This window comes from Acipenser ruthenus, chromosome 15 (genome assembly GCF_902713425.1).
Source record: "Acipenser ruthenus chromosome 15, fAciRut3.2 maternal haplotype, whole genome shotgun sequence".
In the NCBI taxonomy this organism is placed as follows: domain Eukaryota; kingdom Metazoa; phylum Chordata; class Actinopteri; order Acipenseriformes; family Acipenseridae; genus Acipenser; species Acipenser ruthenus.
In genome coordinates, this window is record NC_081203.1 from 31,900,868 (window position 1) to 31,922,261 (window position 21,394).

The following is a 21,394-nucleotide window of genomic DNA, read 5'->3' on the forward strand; positions in this document are numbered from 1 at the left end:
GGCTGTTCAGTTGCAGAGGTTACTTCTCATTTTAGAAATGTGATTTATGAAAACATGCATGGAATTCATCCAACGTGTGGAGTGGAACACACCAGAGTGGATTGAGGTTAGGCAATGGTTCATTGACAGAAATAACATCTAATGCATCCGGGAGCTAATTACTGTAGTGTTGATAGTTAGAACTGTTTTATAACTGATGATGCCTCAAGTGGTATTGCACAGGGACTGTATGAAACTTTCATAAACTAGGTAAGTATTTTTAATGCACTGTATACCCATTTGTTTTTCAGTTGTGTTTTTTTTTTTTTTTAAGCCTGCATAAGACAACATGTATACATAGATTTATTTGAGTGTTACAGTGGTTGTACACAAACCTGGGAAATGGAGCTAAATCAATTAGAAATATCTAATAACAAAATAATTAAGTACTGTGTTCCATAAAAACAAAAAATGATAAAGTTAGCTAAAAGATCCCCCGGGTAAAAGAGCAATAAACAATCATTTGTTCAGCATTGTCCAAAGCACAGAAGCGAGACATTTAAGTCCATTCTAACTAATACTACCATAAAACAGTAGGCTTCAATATGCAATTTCTTAATTTTCAAAATGTGCTTGGGCATTACATGTGGTCCAGCGTTGGAGTGCAGATAGATAATAATATAATGCTGATTCAAAACTAGCAGATTTAATAACAATGGCTAACAAGGCTATTCAATTGTATTGTAAATGTCATTAATATGCACTAACTGTGCCAATATTGCAAAATCTATCTAGGAACTTAGTTCTTGGCTAAATAATGTCACCACCCTGCTGCTAAGAAGAAATTAAACTAGTACCTGACTCTGAGGTTGCATGACGTTTTATTCTAGCTCTTATGCTGTACAGACTTCTGTGTTAATCATGATTGAACGGAGGTGAAGGGGTTAATAGTCTGGGCTTTAATTTCGACTCACTGTAGGTGTTCTATCCAGGAAACTATTGTTACAGTAAGATTATTTTTGTTTTTTAATTTCCCTTTAAACTCTGTGTTGACCTCAGCTTGTTTCATATTCTGTCTACAGGGAAAGGGAATATGTTGTCACCTAAATTATGATCATTGAATCGTTCAGGATTTAAAAAATGTTGGATGTTTGTTTGTCATTGGAGTGGAGAGGGGGTTGTTTGAACACCACTCAGCCTTCAATAAAATGCTTAAATAAAATTGCACGTTGGAAAGCTGTACATTTTGCTTACTGTAGACTCTTCTTCATATAGGTTGTAAGTAACTGAAAAAGGAAGTGTACTTCTGTGGATCAGTGCTCTATGTTCTGTGCACCTGCTACATTGATTTGGCAGAAGCAGCCAAGTGTATGACATGCCTGATGCACAGCACTAAATATTAGAGCAGTGTAGAACAGCCACAAACAGCTTTATGACATTTCATATAGGCTATTTGTACTGTATATGTACATTACTGTTTGTTTCAGCATTGGAGTTACTGAGGTGTTTCCTTCTTGTGACTCTTCATGGGAAAGTATGCATACCCAGAGGGATACCCTGTGATTTCTTTGTTTCAAATTGATTTCTTTGGAAATTTCAAATGGATTTCTGTTGCAGTCAGTGCAGTGATAACTGTGTACAGTAATCCTATTAAAGATAACTAACAAATGATTTGCTACCAAATTATAAATCTCGATAATAATGAGATCGGCTGTAAGAGCAGTTCACAGCAGCAGTTTAAACAGAACCTGGTTAGTGGTCTTATGTACATCCTTAAATATACAAAGTATTTTACCCTTGGAAGCTAAAGCAGCATTACTATTTTATTAACTTTGTGCTCCTATCCAAACAGTGTTCATATCCTGAATGTTTTACAGATAGCATTTAAGCAACAAATGTTACATTGTGGTTTAACAGGGCCTCGTCCATTTTTGCTCTCTGTGTGTCTCAAACTGTATTGTGAACAGGGCCAAATTTCTGGTGTCTAACCCTAGAAGTAAGAATGTTTGTTCTTCAGTGCTTATGCATTGCTTCAGTAGGCCTTCAAGCTGTATAATAAAACTCTTGTTAGTAACTGCCTGTCTCAATACTGGCCTGCTTTCAGAGTCTACACAAAAGTGAAATGTTCTTCGGTTTTGTGACACACAGATTTGCAGTACTGGGAATGCCATTATCTTCATTCTTACAATGGGCTGTAGCATGTGGACAGATGTACTGTAGTGCATAGAAATTCAGACAAATGCAAGAGAAAAGAACAGGGATTAATAGTGAACAGTACGACCGTTTATCCCGATGACATAACAAGGTCACACCACTTTAACAGAAAATCCACCCTCCCTAATTTCCCTTTCTTGTTCTCTAATTCCTCTTTACTTTTATTTAGATTTTCTATTCTTTCTACTATACCTTTAGAAAGTCACCCTTTCCAGCTAAAACCTTTGCCTACTTTACTTGGTTTATTGTAAGTGCATAGAATTTGATTACTCTGATGGTAAAGTGTGTAGCCTTTGGATGTTTCAAAGCAGTTTGCTGATGTTCCTGTAAACATCTCATTATTAAAAACATATAATTGTTTTTGTATGCTAATTGGTTGAATTCTACTGAAATGGTCAGTAGAAAAACGCAGACTGTAAGAATCAGATTATATACTATATGTCTGCTAGAAACAGTAACAGCAGTGCTGGGAATGGTTTTGTTTCCCAGCAGAACTACTCCTGTCTCATAGAAAATGTGAGTCATTGAGAAGGAGATGAGAACCTTGGGATGACACACCTTCCTTTAATTTGAATGTCAGACTGATTTGTGCTTTTCAGCAAAGTCAAGCATTACATTGCTCCTGCTGGATCTGTGGGTTAATTAGTGTTGCGCAAGTTAGGCAAGTCTTTAGTCTCTGAACTACAAAATAGTTACAAAAAAGTGAAGCCTAGACCAGAACATAAATGGATCCCCAACTCCAGGTCCTGGTAATTTTGAGGGTTTTTATTTCATATAGAGGTTTGCTTTGGGGATAATGACGAGTGACCACAAAGAACCTTTGGTGGAATTCTTAGTTTGAAGAAGGCTTAGAAGGGCCCTCATAGCTTGTAAATGCTGCTTTAATTGATTCTTAGGATGTCCGTGTAATGCTCTTGTTAATGGGTAGAGGGTCTCTGGTTCTAAACCCCAGTCTTGTAAAATTCAGAACCTTTTTTTCTGACTACCATTTGTTGGTATATTAGCTATGATCCTGGCCTGTGATCTCTTGTAGTATGAGGGTTTGTCAATGATATAAACCTAAAGATCACAAATTGTTCTGATTGGTATAAAGCACCGCTGCAGCTTTGTGTGTTTCAGAGATCCTCCGGGATTATTCCAGCCCTTGCTTCCTGGCATGGTTAAACGCTTGACATTTAGCTCCACTGTGAAAAATCCATGCCATCGCAAACACAGCATGGGGCTCATGGCTAAACAATACTTATTTAGAAATTCAGTCATTTCCTTCTCCAATATTATGTTTTTTTATATTTTGTGAATCACTGTCTGAAAGAGTTGCCTCTTCTGTTTTAGGTCTTTTGTGGCTTTCCCACAAACCACTTTAGATTTAATAAAACGTTTGGAAAGCCAGGTAGGGTTAATGTTCATGCTGTTAATTTCCATATGAAAGATAAACAGCCTCAGTTATTGAAAACAGCCTAGAATTGTAATGAAGTGCTACTTCCACAAAAGTACAGTGACACCACTGTACCGAAAGCTGCCCTGTGATTTGGTATGTAATATTTCGATGGCCTGTACAGCATATGGTCTGCCAGTTAACATATTGCTTTACTGTACCTTGAAACTCAGAATTCTCTCTATTTGTCAGAGCAAGCACATCACAGTCTTTCTGATGGTGGGGGGCAGGGTAGCAAAACAGTGCTGCTCAGAATTAGTTTCTCTTATTTTAGCAGTTTGTTGCTCAGTTGTTGCTCAGTACACCTCGCTCAAAGGCTATTTTGATTTTTGCTGTTGTAGATAAAAGCCAAGCAACTTTTTTTTGTTTTTGCATTGAATTGGAAATACTTTATCTGTTACTGTTTTAATTGAAAAGGTCTGAATGTTTGCCTGGATCTCCTTGATCAGCATTCAGATTATTTTCGTTTTCTATGTTTCCATATTCACATGTTCTCTGGTAGTTCTGATATTAGGAAGCGCTTTTTTTTATATATATGTATACCTAATTAGAGCTTGTGGACCCCCATTCTACTCAAGAATGTAAAAATTCAGCAAGTAACAGATTGCACAGAGCTTTTTGCGTCTCATAACATGTTCCTTGTGGGTCGTAAAAAATTCATGAAAGGCTGTTTCTTGTGAAGGAATTGGATACAAATTTCAGGAATTGTGCTTGGCAAAGCCTTTTAAAAACAGCAGACCGGCTGTGAAATTGGGTGGCACTTTGGTTTTCTCTCATTATTTTGAATATTTTGAGTCACTAGGCACAGAGGGATTTGCTTTTTTTTTTTTTTCTTTGCCACTTTGTCAGCTGAAATATCTATAAACAGTGCTGCAAGAATGTATTTGCATTTAAGTTATTCGGAGTGAGGTGTCATGGTGACCGCAAAAGTATCTCCTTCAAAGAATTGATCATTGCTTTGGTCAATTTACATTTTAGTTATGTTCGTTTGTTGATATGTTTAATAAAGACACCTATGACTCAAAGCAACACGTTTTTATCATTTGATGTGCAAAAGCTTGTGGCTTTTTAGAAGGACCATCAAAGTGGAATAACTAGCCTAGATTCAAAGTTTTTTTGTGCAGAGGATGGGTGTGAAATTGGTATCTTGTATTACTTTTGTGGTTTCACAAAGCAGATTGGTGCAGCGTGGTACCAGTAGCAGTCTGTAGTAGCCCAGCAGCCAAACAAAATGTAATATAATTTTACTGTATTTCCCACTAGTCTTCTTTTATGATTTATGTTCAGGGAGTGTCTCGTGATTACTACTGGTGCTTGTTCCCATCACAGCAAACCTGCCTATTTATCGTAAGGAAGTGCGAACAGAAGCACTTGTTTTAAATAGTCACATGATGAGCTGCTGATTGACGTAAGCAGACCTTGTACGTTTTCATCCACAGTGACCAATAAATACATTTATACAAAAGTGCTGTGCTAGCCTTCAAGAAACCAGAAAGCTAAAATGAGTAACTTAATATACTTTCTGTTAGTAGTACAGCAGCTCATATTATAGGTGTTGTAAAACTGCAAGATTTGCCTCTGTCCTCTGCCTTTCAGTTTATTATTTTTGTTTTGGGTTATTTTGGGTATTGATTTAAATCCTAAATTCAGAAACCCTAATGATATAGTACTGAGGGTTGGGGTGGACCATTAGTTTTCTGTAATTTTAAAACTTGCATGGTCTGGCATGTGGAGTCATTGTGTGACTATTTCATATAGCCCTGCTGTTTAAAAGGAAACTTAATCGTGCCAAAGTTTCTGACACTCTTTTCTAAATTGCCTCTTTGAAAATGGAAAGAATCCCTGACAACACAGTTTATGGTACACCAGCCTGCAGCTGACTGTTAATTATTCAGACAGCCATTGAATCTGTAGATAAGCCTTTCAGAGGTGCTTTAGTAAGTAGGGAAGCCAAGACAATTTACCACCCTCATCAGCTGCACCAAATAATAGCTTTCCTGGGTTTGGGGTAAAGCCAAGCATCTGGAGGAGGTCAGCAACAGGTCTTGAGTTTTAAATTAACGAAACAGTCTGCCCGCGCTTTTCATGTGTTCTGCTGCTTGGTTAATTGTGGCATTTTGCAGCTCGCATTCCTGAATAGTTTGCTATGTGGGTGTTGTGGGGAGAGTGTCTGGGCATTACATGTCCAGCCGGATGTGTTGGGTCACTCAAAAAGGAAGATGAATGGAAGTGGTTACTGATTAACCATTTGGTGGGCTGTAGCTGTACTGTATTTAAGTGCTCCTTGAATGATGGATTTAGATGTAGCCAGTTTAATCCCTTACTGTACACTAAAACCACGTTGCCTTGGCTAACTTGCACAGGTCTCAACATTTATTTATTAGACTGCAGCACCTAAAGTAAGTCCTGCAAAAACATTTTCACAATCAACAGTTATGTGAAATACCGTCAATAAAATACCACAAAAACAATTCTAATGTAACTGGTCTTTTTTTTTTTTCATGCACTTATTCCAGAATGACTTTTTTATTGTAGTCTTTGTTTCACCCACACCAGTCTTGTGAAATATTGTACAAAGATAGTTATTTATTATTATTATTATTATTATTATTATTATTATTATTATTATTATTATTATTATTATGTGCAGACTGACACGGGTTAATCACTTCACTGATGAAACGGAAGCACATTTCAGTGCGATTCCACTTGAAGTGGCACAACATGTCTTGCGTTCTGTGTTAGTGGACCTCATATTTTTAGCGTCTACCTACAGTAGTGTTCTGAATAAGAAATGTGGGATGTGTTTCCTTAAATTCCTGTAAACCCCATATTATCAAATATAGTGAAATCCATACATCACAACCAGCAAAGAGACTATGATCCTGATCCTGTAAAAGAGATGAAGGCATACCCAAGGCTATTTGTTAAACTACTTCTGTTTTTATGTAAATGTGGAATTCCAAACTTCCCCCGCAACAAGCATACAGTGGAGCCCTTTTATGTATGGTAGTGCTCTTCACATTCTAGGTGTTTTAAAACATTTAGAATAATTTATTTTCAGTACTCTCAGCTCTGTCCACCCTTTAGGAGGATTTCATTCCCATTTCCTGGGTAAAAGGCATGGTTTTGCTGGAACAAAATGGAGCAACTGCATTGAGTTACATTGGAGCATTTTTACATTGCGTTTTGACAGTGCTGCCTGTGGTATTCAGCTGTCCTGAGCAACCGCAGTTACTCACGATGCGTTCAGTGAGTGGGTGTAATGTTCTTGTGCGTCATACAATCTTGTTAGAGAAAAATATATTTTCCTATCAGCCACATTTCCCTGATGATGAATATTATTATATTGTGGGACAGAAATAAGGGGCGAAAGAATCTAGCCCGTATGATATGTTGTGGGGTAGGTTTAATCTGCAGGAAATCTTTTATCGCTTCTAAAATACAGAAGTGTTGCATAATAATATAGATGTGCACTGGTGGCATACTCTTCGTACTGTATATACGCACACTAGACCCGCTTAGAAGGGGTACGGTAATGCACCTTGGTAAAGGAGCCAGTCTGAAAATGTTGGTCTTCTACCCCCAGCGTGCAATCCTCCTGTTGTACCAGGTTAGGTTAGGTTAGGTGCTCTGTTTTTCTTCCTCTCACTGCTTGCATGCTGGGGCTGCCTTTATTTTCCTTTTAATCCTTACCACCCTTGATCTTTAACCTGAGAAGGAGATTCACTGGTGGTGGCAGGATAACAATAGGGCCACATCACTTCTGTTTAGTGTTTCTTGTTGTTTTATTTAAATTTTCCATTAAAACATGCACGTAATGTACAAATGTAGAGTAACAGATTAGTAATAAGTACATAGACACGTTGATTCTTTTTTTTTCCCAAAGTTAGGTACATCTGCAGTATAGTATCTAATTTTATGGTTTGAATTCAGTGTTTTATTGTATTTTAGATCTAGAAAAGCATTGAAAGCTACCTCCAGTTTGAGCTGCTAAGTATGTGCACTATGAATGAATGAAAAAAAACATTCCTTGGTACTTTCCCCCCCTGCTCTATACTGATGACCTAGTTTGTGTTAATGAATCCTGCTGCCATTTACTCTATACAACATCTGTTAATATTGGAAAAACCCTAGTTGATTTTTATATAAGATCTACGTTATAGCCATACATTCCTTACTTTCTCGTCTGCAGTAGAGAATGAACTGCTGACGTCAAATGCGCAGGAGGTACACCTGCCTGTGTGTAGGTTTCATTCATTCACAGTTGGCATTGAATGTATTGACCTCACCAATGCCTGACGGTCTCTGTCACTAAAACTAGTATCTGCTGTGCTGAGTTGCTACAGAACCTCAGCTTGCACATTTCATCCTATTTGTGTATGTATGTGCGTGTTTGTCTGTAGGCGTGTGGGCAGTTGTACACTAAGCTTCTGTCCTCAGTATTGTAATAGAGACAGGTCTGCAGCATTCTTGCTGCCTATTATAACAGAACTGCCTGAAGTGATTTCCAGTACTTCAGTGGGCTGTGACGCAAGTGTGTCTCTAGAGTTTGCAGGGCACCGTCTGAGTAGTCTTGACTGCAGAGTACAGAATAGCTACTGCCACCCTAGCATGACTGAAATATTTTTCACTGAGGTGTTAGAAGTCGGTACAATATACATTTTAATACAGGTCCAAATACAGATGTACTTAAAACAACGGATTTGTGTTTTTTAATGCAATTATACATGGAGATACAGCTTAATTAATTCTGCTCTTTTTAAATATTTGTGTGTGTGTTACAGTAATGTAGAGCTCTTTTTTGTGGTATTGAGTGTGAATTACAGCATATTGGCAGCTTTTCAGATCCTGGTGGTTGGCAATGTACAGTACACTGACGCTGTCCTGTTTTTGGCAAGTGGATACCCCTAAATGTAATTGAGTATCTCAATTAGCTCAGCTTTGAATTATGGGATACATTCCTAGGGCTTCCACTGGCAAAGGAGTGCCAACATGAAGCTGAAGTACGTTGCTCCAAAAGGAACATCTTCCTACTGCAATATGTACACAAATACATAATGCAAAAATACTGTTAACACTGTAGATAGTGGCAGTATTGTTTTTAGATCAATGTGTTGAACTGTAGTTGCTCATGAAACGTACAGTATGATAATCTGACACGCGAAGTTCTGCTGTGCTGTCAGGGTAGCAGCAGTAAAAGACACTTCCAATTACTGTACAGCTTGGGGACCAAGAACAGCCTCGGATATTTTGAGTTGGTTATTTTCACGGTGTTAAACCCCATGATGTATGACTTTAAAAAAAACTAAACAAACAAACACTAAACACTTTTATAACAAAGTTCTTGGAGTTCAAAGGCTGTCTCGCTGGAGTAGTATCAAGAGGCAGCGAGGCTCATTATAAATATGAACAGCTTTTGTAGTGTAGAGAAAAGCACTTACAGTAGTTCCATTTACTTCATTCATTGTAAACATAATAGAACTCCCAACTGAGCTTGATGTGGAAAAATATGTGGGGGGTGGGGGGGGGGGGGCTTCTAATTGTCCGGCATAATTGCATTCAAAAGGGTGTGATATCCTGCAGTTTGTAGCTGCATCGTTGAAGCATCACTGCAGCAACCCAAGTAGGCAGGGAAGTATTGTCATATTGGTCCTGTATACCATAGCATGTGCATGTGGAGGCGACGGTGTTACAAGGTGGTAAAAGATAAGGACTGCTAATCTGTGATTCACCAATCTTAAAAACTCATGTTGCACTCTGTGCTGTATTACCTACTCTGGAAAACCTGATCTTGATAACTGGACTACACTGGGTATTTTTGTAGCTGCTAAAATTAGAGCCAATTAAGACCTGTTTGCTTGTTGAACATTCATAAAATACATACTGTCAACTAGGGCTGTAACGAAGGGTACATTTTGACCTTCGAAGGCTCAGACCTTAGATAGTATTAATTTGCATAATTTACTGGTGAACGTTACCATAGCTACTAGTTTTTATAGTTGATTGAAAATCCTATTTTTACAGGTAAGCCATATAAACTGAATAAAACATTCACATGTAGTTTAAAAATACTTTATATAGAACAGTGATCATGTTTTTATAATTTAAATTAAAATACATGTTGTTTATGTACGTGTAATATACGCATACATATACAGTAGTGTTGGACAATAATGCAATTTTCTGTTATGGATTATCTGCTGTAAGTTATCACGATAATAATGATTATCCACTGAATAAATAACATATAGAACATTTCTTGTAACAGTCATGTAACTTGTTTACAAAATCAAAAGAAAACAGCGATTCCAAAAATGCTTTCCAGTTCTAATTGATTTAAATGCAAATTGTCTTCAGAAAGCAACATAGCTCAACGAAATTACTTCAGACTGGGTGAACATCTTTTTGCAAACTGTAGACGACAGAGGTTTCTATGGGTTTTATCTATCTTCTGTCTTTCTGAAAACAGTTTCTTGTACAGTGTAGAGGTGCCATGGTAAAGAGGTGCTATGTATAACGTTTTGGTAGTGGATTTTAACACAGCAGCGTTTGTTTAAGTAATAGGCATTATACAAATCAAAAGAGAGAATTTTGCATGCGAGTGACATTAAATGTGTGATTTATACTTTTCACACATTGTCAAACAGTTTCTGTTAACAGAAAAGAAAGAAACATCTGACAGTACATGAATGCCGCCTGAGAAAACTTCGAAGGTTTAGAACTACCTTTGAATTCCTGGCTAGTGACCGAATCTTCGAACCCTTGAACACAGCCCCACTGTCAACACACATCATTTCCTAATTGCCAGCTTTGTCTGGAGTGTTAATTATGTCAATTTACACGTTGTTGTGTGTGTGTGTGTGTGTGTGTGTGTGTGTGTGTGTTTTTAATTTTTTTTAATGTCTTTTTGAATATCTTGTTTCCGCAATAATAAAAAGCAAACATGTAATTAGCACCAGCCCATTAAAGACTATGGGGAGCCTGCTGATCAGACTGCAGAGTTGGTGGCTGTCATTTTAAGCTCTAGCCTCTCAAAGCAGTTGGCTTCCAGAGCTATTTCGTAGACGTGTACATTTGGCAGGGCAAAGCATTTTGCCTGTAAATAGGGGTTGGCTTTGAATTCTTTTGAAGCCAGCTGTGATAAAAATCTGGTCTGATATTTACAAATATGTACTGTACTTGCCCTTATGGGTTGTGTTTTGTAGCTGGTTATGTTGCACTTCAATATTCAAAGTCACAGGCCATTTCAAACTAAATATAGCATGTGTGCAACCTGGCAGGGTAACTAGATACTACCCTGCTAGGACTCGCTCGCTCCCCAATGGCCTCTCTGTGAATCAGCTGAGAACATGCTAGCATACAGAAACGATCCCCAGGACTTTTTTTTTATATAAAGAAAAATGGCATTGGTCTCCAATAATAGCTTTTACTAATTTCTTTAATATGGTTAAATATCTTACTCTTATCAATACAATTCTTGGTCCAGTTGTAAACTGCCCTGAAATTAACCTTATCCCCCCTTCCTGAAACAGTATCTATTTTTGTATTAAAGTATAGCCAAGTGCATACAACATTGCAGGTTGGGTAAGATGCTCTCTGTATCTTTTCTACAGTATGTTGCTATCGATTTTCTTTTTCTAATCAAAAAGCAGGCACTGCAAAAAATAAAAAGGAATTTGAAATTGATTTTTGGCGCTTGGATAATTTAAGATCAAGGCACTGAAGTTTAGGATAAATTGAATAGTTTGTGGTCGGAAGACATACATAGGGGGGATCATGGTTACATGAGTGGGAACAGCATTTTTTCACTGACTTCATTAACCTTAATTAGCTTATTTTACTTTTAATCAATTCCACTTACTAATGCCTGATCCACACCACCTAAATAATGCACAATCATCATTTCTGTAAAACGTCATTTTGGATGAAGTGACTGGCAATGCAGTTTTTTCAATGTGTGTTGATCGTATATTTTAGGGTGTAGTTTTATCCTGATAGGAAATCTCTTCACAAAGTGATGCCTGCTGAGAGGGGTTGGTACAGCTCTGTGTTTACAGGGATTTTCTTTTCTTTTAGCATTTTATTTACTTGCTTTTGATTGTTTGTTACTTTAAAGCTGGCACAACGTGACTTGCTTCTTGGGTAATTTGTCTGGATGTTTTTCAATGTACCTCCCTTGTGTTTTTTTGCCCATTACTGGATGAGCTGAGTACTCCTTTCCCTTAAATTTCCCTAGGGCTCATCGGAGTGAGGCATCTCCTTCAATACCAGTTTCATGGTAAAAATACAAGAATATAGTGCCATCATACACTTTCACACAATCCTCTGCAGTAATGAATTATTTAACAAAACATTTCTTAATGTACAAGTACATTGCAGTGCAGTGAAGCTGGAGATTATCCACAGGGAAGCTCCTTCCTCCCCACAGTGCTTCCTTTGTGAGGTTAAAAGGCTATCTGATTTGTGTCTGTCATTTATTTATGTTTATTATTCTGGGGGTTGGGGCATCACCCATCATGTCATCTCATCAAGGTTAGTGTCCAAATTGGTTCCCTGCTGCTACCCACCAAAAGTCACCATTCTGCTGCTTTTGAATGCTTTTCAATCAGTTGTACAGTAAGTTGCCATGTACAGTATATCAGGGAAGGAAATAAAACAGTTTAGCAGTTCAGTGCTCAAAAGGAGCACAATGACCTCGTGTCTATTATTTATTCTTTTAAAAGCCTGTATCAACACCATTGACAATGATTAGGGTAGCCATCCCATATTCCTGTTTAGCTTTGTTTGTAAATGCCTAATACAGGCAAAAAGGTCATTTAGATTCAGAAACCAAAATCCACTCAGTGAGCGTGGGGAGTAAGTTCTACAGTTCAAAAAGGTCACTGGCTTCGTAAGTGTGGGAAAACAACTCGGAGAGAAACTCCGGGTGGGGGGGTGGGAATCAATGCTAAGTGCTGTATTATATTGAGACGGGTTTGTCGAGAGCAAGTCTGTATTACAGAGGTTTACTTTGTGAAGGTGGACTTGTATACAAGGTTTATTATTCGACCAGCACTGTTAGCATTAAATACATAAGGGCTTTTAAAAGCAAAAGCGGGTCTCTCTTGATGAAAGGTTAATCGAATGAGTGGAATTCCCTCTTGGAAGCTAGCTATGAAGATACTGGAAGATGTGTAATACAGCATGCAGTTCTCTTCTGTGAATCGGAGCTAGTCGAGGCTGCATTACATCATAACCAAGATGCATGTGCACTGTGTTACAGTACATGGAATTTGAAATGAGGCTGTCAGTTTGGTGTATGTTAAAGCCACTGTTGTGTCCTGATACAATCTAAATGAATTGCATTCAAGGATACATACGACCTGTATTCCTAAAAGCAGTTTCAGTTCAATCGGATGATATTAGGATGTCTACCAGAAGTTTCCATTCTGTATATTAAAAATAAATTGCAACCTCCCCCTTAGTCTGCAGTAATACTGGTCTGGGATTGCACTGGCACAGGATATCGCAGGGGGGTTTTTGGCCATGACTAAATTTAGAAAACCATTGCAGAATTTAATTAATAGTGAAGTATTTACATGTTTATTCAATAAGCTCTTCATTCTGCACTTGCCTGTAGTACTGTCGTCGGTAGCAATATACATACGGGTCTAATACATTCTAGGTACACAGACAAAAATAAAAAAAGTAGGGCACGGAAGGACATAGGAAAGTTAAAGACAATAGCTGTTGAAACTGCTAACGGTTTACTTTTTTAAAAGGAAAGTGGGTTGCAAATTGATCCACTGTGCCAGGTAGTTTTACTAACAAACTGCTGACATACAAGAGGATGTCATTAGCTGAGCTTTGTATCTCTTTCATTAATCTTTTCAATATTCTTTCAATATACTGTATGATGCATTTGTGGTTTGTAGACAAATGGATCTTAACATGTGCAAGCCCAGAATGCTGAGTCGACCTGTCAAAGCATCCAGGTATTTATCTATTCTAATGTAAAAACTATGAACTTACAGAAAAACTGGACACCTTTTACCTATGATTGACTTTATTTATTTTTTTCACAAGAGAATACAAAAATTTCACAGGAAAAATACAGGCTACAGAATCTGTTTTTATGTGTATGAGTATGTATAGTAGTGGTGGTCACTGAATATCATGTGGGACAGCTTTCCAATATGTGTTTTCTCCTTTTTATAATGGAACTGCCCTGCAGTATGTTGAAAAATAACAGGTGAACTGTATTGCCATGAATTAAAGGACAGTGAAGGAGAACTTGCAATATTTTCTTGGTAATGAGAGAATCACCTTGAGGTTCTGGCTCTCTGAGGTGATCCACTGGTCATCAGTTTTGCACCTCTGGGTTAGTGTTCTGTAATGTAATTCTAATCCCTTTTAAAGTCCCGAATGCAATCAAGGAGATCCTGGGTTTTCTCTGCAGTTATTGTTACTGTAGACTGTAGCAGCTCCTGTCCCCAATTTCCCCTGATAGCTGTGCCTGTCTGTACTCCCCGTCTTAATCCAGCGGTGGTCTCCTCTGCCACTCTTCCCCAATTGTATCCTGTTGCACCACTTTTTATTTGATCTTTTTATATGCAACATTATTATTGAATATCCTCCAGACATGGCTGGTAATCAGGCTTTGATCACTTTAGGTCTTTCTTTTGTATAACACATAAAATCCAATTAATCTGTCAAATTATCAGTTAATAAATGCATTACCCTGGGTAAAAGCACCTACCCTGTGTGCATTTTATTCAGCAACAAATTGAAGAAGTTAGATAATGGGAAGTAATCGCCTATATTTCCCTGTTTTTTCCACCTCTTTTATCAATTGTGTACTGAAGTTAATAAAACCATCTAAAGCTAAAGAGATTTTGATGTCTATTACTCTCTTTGAATACACACCATCATAATACAACTTGTAACAGTGCCAAAACAATGATGTCAAGAGACTGAGATTAAACACAGAAATAAAGAGAATTAGGTTTTGCATTATTATTATTATTTAAATCTTTTTCCCATTTATTTTTTTCCCCCAGCTTTTCAGGGAAGTAAGAATAATGAAGATTTTGAATCATCCAAATATAGGTAAGTCATTTTAATTTAATAATGAAATGTAAAGTTTAATGCCCAATGGTTGTTTAGGTTTACTTGTATGTAAATTAATGTATGTTTCAGGTATATCCTGTATGTAAATGAATATCCCCCAGCACCTGGAAGGCACCAGCTTAATAACTAACCCCACAATACAGTGGGTGGCACTGTGCTGTTGGTTTGTCATCTGACAGCATACCAAAGCCCTGGCAGTCTCGATAGGTCAGAAAATGGATCTACAGAGGCTGATCAGACAGGAATCCAAGGTGGTATGGCTGCACCAGTGTTCATTCAGTAGCACCTGTCCCCTTTCTTTCTACATTCACAGAGACTCCCAGAGAAGAACGGTAGCTTTTGTGTTCGTTTTGCATTCATCCCACTGCGCTACAGTGTTACAAATGCCAGTCTGTGCTATTTGGTTTGTGTCTTTTGTTGCGTGTTCTGCCGTGAGTCATATGATCAATTTTCACATGGTCTTAGTCTCCGTCTGAGCAATTGTATCAGCAGTTTTTCTCAGCCACACCCGCCTCTCAGCCCTGACCAGTGCAAAGCTGTGGTCCCCATTCTCCTGCCAGTGCCAAGCAATGCTAACATTCACGTAGTTGATTTTTGTCTTTTCATTTCATGTAACAGTCAAGCTGGGCTGAGAGGTCCTTTGAACTCCCTAAGAAAAGGTTGCATGAATTGCTAAGTGTAAACAGATTCTGGCCCTGAAGCAGGCGTGCTTTGCTTAGTGGGCAGAGTAAATGTGACAGCCCTTTGCTTAGGGAAGCCACATAGTGAGATTCAGGGTCCTGCTTGTCAAGCTGGGATGAAGGATGTGAATTCCACTGACAGCTGTGGACTGCCGTCTGACTATTGGGGGATGCTGTATTGCACTGTAAATATGGCAGCCTGGCTCTGGTGTAGGTGCTTTAGAGTAGTTTGATAAAAGCTGCTGAATTTATCTTGCACTGGTGTAATTGGGTGTAGTGTGACTTCGGTCTCCAGTTCTGTTTTTGGAAACCCACTTGACCCAGTCTTTACTCATCAAATGAAGTGTACATTTGTAAAGTGCATCATCTCATATGATTAGTAAATGCACATGTCCTTGCAACATACGCTCATTAAACATTTCAAGAAATTCAGCCCTTCTGATACTCAGTGAGGGCAGAGCCCGGGGATGGGCTTTAATCAATTGCATTTTTCAAGAAGCTGAACAGTATAGAAAAATCAGTGATGCCTGTACAAAATGATCATTTGTCTGCTTATACTCATGTTTCGGAACATGATTGATTAAACATAGTGGGTTATAGTGTGGTTATCCATTTTACATAAAAAAAAAACAATATAGTGAATTAAGATATCAGTTTTCAATGTAAAACCACTGGCGTGTTTAAGAGGAGAGACTGCCCCCTGGTGGTCCACTGAACTTCATGTAGCAACAGGTAATCATTGGCGGTCTCCCATCTATGGACCAGACCTAGTCTTGCTTTGGCTGACAAATTCTTAATCCCAAATTGTGTGGCGACATGTTTTTAAAAAGGATTATGATTTCTAGAAAACAAAAGTGTGTGTAATCAGTTGGGCAAATTAACAGATTGTGAAGCTATGTTTTTGCTTGAATGCATTTCAAAGCAATATAACAGAATATAATCTGCATTACCTCCAGGGGTTAATTTTATAATTTCACACTGAGCTGTTGAGTTTATTTTTGGAAAATGTACAGGCTGCTGGGTGCCATTTTCAGGATGAAGTTCTAATATCATTTTTACATATAATGGAACTTTAGTTTATATGTGATGAGGATGACTAAACTAAAATACAGTATGCCTATGGTTTTTACCAGAAATACTTTTCCCCCCCAAAAAATCACCCTTAAATATTCAGTGGTTATAAATGTGCCTTTTGAACAATTGCTGATGAAAAGAAACTTAAAGCTAAAGTCTGCTCAACCCAAAAAAAAGCACGGGAACAAATAAAAGCAGGTCTTCACAAAGCGTCAGGGATTGGTTAGACGGATCAATCCCTCTTTGTTTGTGGTTGCACAATCAGCCTGAAGGACAGAGGAACATTGGATTTGTGTGGCTTGCTTTGATTGCTTTACAGAGCGCTACACTGGGACGTGCTCGGAGCTGCTGTGCTGTATAATTCATGGAAGCAGGACTCCTGCATTCTTGGTCACCAAAAACCCGATACACATGTTTTCAAATAAATTTATCTTTGTAATGCAGCTGAGATTCAACGTTTAATTTTGTAATCTGCCCGGTTTCCACTTAATTTTGCAGCTGGCAGGATTTAAATCAAGTCACCTGTTCTAAACGTGGCCACGCTGCCTTGTACGCACACATGCCATGCATGAACTACCACCAGATACTGAGAACTTCATGTTCTATCAATCCTTTTAGGAGGGAATTAGGCATCCTGCCACAGTAGATTTACTGTATCGCATAAGAGGGGAGATATCACTGAATTTTATTTGTTTGTTACGATCTCAAGCAAGATGCAGTCTAGACATATTGTACATAAAGAATTGCAGGGCTGTTATCATATCTGTGACCCTAACCATGCTATATTTAATTAATCTGAACAACAATAAATACATTAACACACAACTCAAAATTATATGTAAAATGTAGGGTAAAGAGGAGTTAGTTTTGCCGCAATGCAAAGAACATCAGTTTTTGGAAGTGTTTACCATTGTTACATTGATCGTAAGACAGCATCCCGCTCTATGGCTTTGGCATGTGAAATGCCCAGTAAGCAATCCATTGAGCTCTAACAATTACCCCCAAAGAGGCCACATTCTATTGGAAAATTTCAGCTGAACCCTTTTGAAACACTTTTTTCTAGCAGACACAAAATCGCTGTTTCTAGTGATAATTTCTGGGATGTGGTGCATAGAAATGCTGAACACAGTAGTCAAGATACTGTATAATATATGATCCGTGATTGTTAAGCCTGTAATTTTCTTAAGAAGTTAATAAGATGTATGCACAAAAAGTTGCTCAACCTTCCTTAAAACTTTATCAGCTGTCTATCATGTTTCAAATCAAACGCATAAAATAAAAAATATGACGCTCACAGAGTAAAAGGAAAGGCGATGCTCCTGATTCGTGTCTGTGGGTGTTGAGCGTGTCTGTGTTTATTTTAGGCACACTAAAATACCGGCACATCACACCAACTGATGAGTACTTTTAAAAGCTCCCTGATGACTGTGAGGTATTTCTTACTCATGAATTCAATATGCCATCCCACGGGCAGCTATTCAATCTTATTTTATGTCAGGATTTTATAATTCTAGTCAAATAAGCTGCCAGAGTGTAGGATTTAAGAAGAGCTAGAAATATTTTACATTTTGGTTAGGGATATTCAAACTGTAAGTTACATACTTTTCTTTGTGAAATTAATTATTAGAGCCTTTTTAGTCTGATCATCTTCCTGTAAAAACTTGATCATGATTTTAAAAAAGCAAAGCAACCCTTTTATGATTGCTTTGGATCAAATTTACTTTTGTGTAAAAAATGTAATAATAAATAAAAAAATATATATATACTGGTTAAATAAATATTTAATACAAAAGTAGGTTATACAAAAAAATAGAAACAAAAAAATAAACAAAACAAGGTGGTTAAAACATTGGACTGGAATAAATGCTCAGTGATTTATTTATTTGTTTGTTTGTTTGCCCTGTTTGTATACAGTAGTTCCCTAATATGCTTGGTGCGTAACATTTTCCATTCTCTTACGGTGTCCATTAACAGTGCTGGCTTTGATATTGACAGGAAAAAGAGTACTGCTTCAATCCATAGCCTAATAGACTCACAAAATGTTTATTGGCGGAAAAAAAAAATTCATAAAGACAATCAATAGCTGAAATGAGTATACTGCCTTTGCTATTAAAAAAATATGTGTATGGAAAGACAAGAACTGTTGCTATAGCTCATGTATAGGAATGTGTATCACAGTTGTGATGACATTTGGTTTTATTCTGTAGCTATAAGAAGTTACTGACAGTACCATCATCTCTTGGGAAATAACATGACACTTGTCTGTAGATGTTGCTACAACTGGTGGTGTGTTTTTCACTGGCTCTAATTTTTAATTTACTACATTGAAGGGGATGTGTGACATTTTCGTTACGTCTTATACAATGTTACCTAGTGAACAATTCCCTGGTTCTTGGCTGAAAGTTGTCAATCTCCAAGGTAAGTACAGTGAGCCCCATGTCTGTGTGCTCTTAAGCAGGTGATGGGAACAGCTGTCTTTCTTATGGGTGTTTTTCTTCTGTGCAGAAGTTTCTGAGTAGGGAAAAGACTAAAAAAGTATTTTTATCATGTAATTTTTATATATTGTTTTTTTCCCTCCCAATAGTGAAATTATTTGAAGTTATTGAAACAGACAAGACTCTTTACTTAATAATGGAATATGCCAGTGGAGGTGAGTGTAAATCTTTCATTTTAATTGCATTGTTATTTATTGATATATTTAGTTTTTTATATAGTGCTGAAGTGCAGCACTGCTCCGTCGTGCAATCTGCAGATTGTAAGTGGCTCAGAGAAAGCAGTGGTGGTGTTCAGTAATTGAGTGCAGCTGTTTGGGTTTTGTAGGCAGCTTGGGACAGAAGTGAAATGATTTTGTTCGGCTGGGGTAGCTCGGTTCCAAATGGTTCGCAGCACACGCGATGATACAATTCAGTATGACACGAATTAGCACAAATAGCAACAAGAAACAAAGGGGTCGCTGGTGCCTCAGTGAATTGGCAATGGGATCTGAAGCCTTTCACTTCGCCGGTTCAGATCTGTCAGCAGTGATCGAAAAGTCACATCGATCTGGTGGCAGTTTGTAGCCTAGATGTGAAATGACTTCTGTTGACCTGTGCCCAGTCCACGTCACACCCACCAGCACCACCACCACCACGATGATCATTAATGGGCACCTTGACAAGCAATTTCTTAGACAGTACCATGATAAAGAACCATCCTCACACCCTCAGAGAGTGGTTAAGGCACACTGGCAGGAAAGTGTTAAAGCCTGTATCACCAGTGTCTCATCACAGCATAGGATAGTCTGTACAGGTTTAGATTGAATTACATTTACATAGTAGAGGGTGGGAAGGCAGGCAGGCACATACTGTGTCCTCCTACGCTGGAGCTGATCAAGGAATAAGACGGGGAGCTTAAATTGCCAGTGCTGTCAATCTGCCAATCTGCACCAAGTTGATCACAAAGAGAAGCAAATCCTTTGTCAAAATCTGTTCATTTATTCCATTGCAGCACGTAATTATACTGAACCCGTACTGCTGTATAAACGTCTAAAAATGTAACCTTCTATTTATCTCACGACTACATCATTCACATTGGTAATTGTATACTGCTAGGTATGGGATCAATATAAAGCAAGGACATTAAAACCCTGTTTTTGAAATCCACAATCTGTTTAAAAGGTTAAAAAAAAAAAAAACTAAAAGAAAAGTGTTTAGACCTTTCGAGGGGTTGCTATTGTGTGTTTTTTTAAATGTGTTGATTATTATTTTTTCGTCGGATCGTATTTGCTATATACAGTATTTTGATTCTTGATTTGTAGTATGAAGGCTGTGTTTATACCATTCACACAGTAACCAAGTATAGTCTCCTAATATTGACCTTGTTTTTAATAAGCTGGGAACAGGTTCTGCCACAGGCTGCGTCCTAGTGCTGCTTTCAATTGAAATGCATGTTAGACGAATGGGCTGTTCAGCAGTGTCGATCTCACTCACGTACACACACACAAAAAAAAAAGCTGACCTTCAGTTGTCTTTGATAATGAGTAAAGTGCTGTGCACAATGCCTGTATTCTAGTGTATACAACTTATCTGCTGTATGAAAGACCTGATGCTCTTAAAATGTAAAGAGGAAAACAAGAGTAGCAGGATTAGAAGAAAAATGTAATTGCTTAATTTAGTTAGATAGATGTAAAGAGCATAGATATTAAACAAATGGAAACAACTGCTCAGGGGACAGAGCGGGGGAGGAGGGTTGCACATAGGAAAGCTGTCACAGTGGTTGTGTGTTAGCCCTGTGTATGTTTACATCAGAGGAGCTGGTTGGCATGTCTTTTTCCACAGTGATTTAAGGATATAAGAGGGAAGGAGTTGTCATAAAATCCTTGTGCACTGAGGTCAGGCTGATCGTGAGTCATTATTGGCAGGCAGAAACCACAGTGGACATTACACAGTGATCCAGTTTGCAGTGCTTCTTACTTCATTTTAGCAGACTCCTCTTATCAAGGGTGTTTTCCAGAACTATTTCCAGTACTGTGTGTCACTGTAACCTATGTTAAAATACAATGTTGTCTGTCAAGGGTCTTAGTTTTATTGGTCAATCTGTATTTAAGTAATAGGTATGTTAGTTGGTGGGGGTGTTGCGTTGTTGACTGCCTTAAATTCTGTAGCAGCTAGCCATTACTTTTTTTTTTTAAATTATTTTTATTGTGTTTTTTTAATTAAAATAAGCTTTTTTCTTGTCTGGATTGCAGGAGAGGTCTTTGACTACTTAGTCGCACATGGACGAATGAAGGAAAAGGAGGCCAGATCTAAATTTAGACAGGTACTGCAGTGTGCTCATTTTAAAAGATTCTCAACCGTATTGGGGGGAAAATGTTGTTATTTCTTCCTTGCATTTCACCTAGTGTCATGTTTTTTTTGTGTTT

The 21,394-nt window shown here is 37.9% G+C and overlaps 1 protein-coding gene across 18 annotated transcripts in view; it reads left to right on the forward strand.

Annotated features, from left to right (window-relative positions):
• LOC117422059 (MAP/microtubule affinity-regulating kinase 3) overlaps nucleotides 1–21,394 on the forward strand; it is a 48,481-nt gene that overhangs the window by 7,938 nt on the left and 19,149 nt on the right. For all 18 annotated transcript variants that reach the window (XR_009307409.1, XR_009307410.1, XM_058987945.1 and 15 more), the window contains exons 4-6: nucleotides 14,671–14,719; nucleotides 19,079–19,144; nucleotides 21,221–21,291. Coding sequence is in view for 16 of the 18 variants with exons in the window: in XM_058987945.1 (XP_058843928.1) it covers nucleotides 14,671–14,719; nucleotides 19,079–19,144; nucleotides 21,221–21,291 (186 nt within the window). In the remaining 2 variants the exon portion in view is untranslated. The remainder of the gene's footprint in view (nucleotides 1–14,670; nucleotides 14,720–19,078; nucleotides 19,145–21,220; nucleotides 21,292–21,394) is intronic.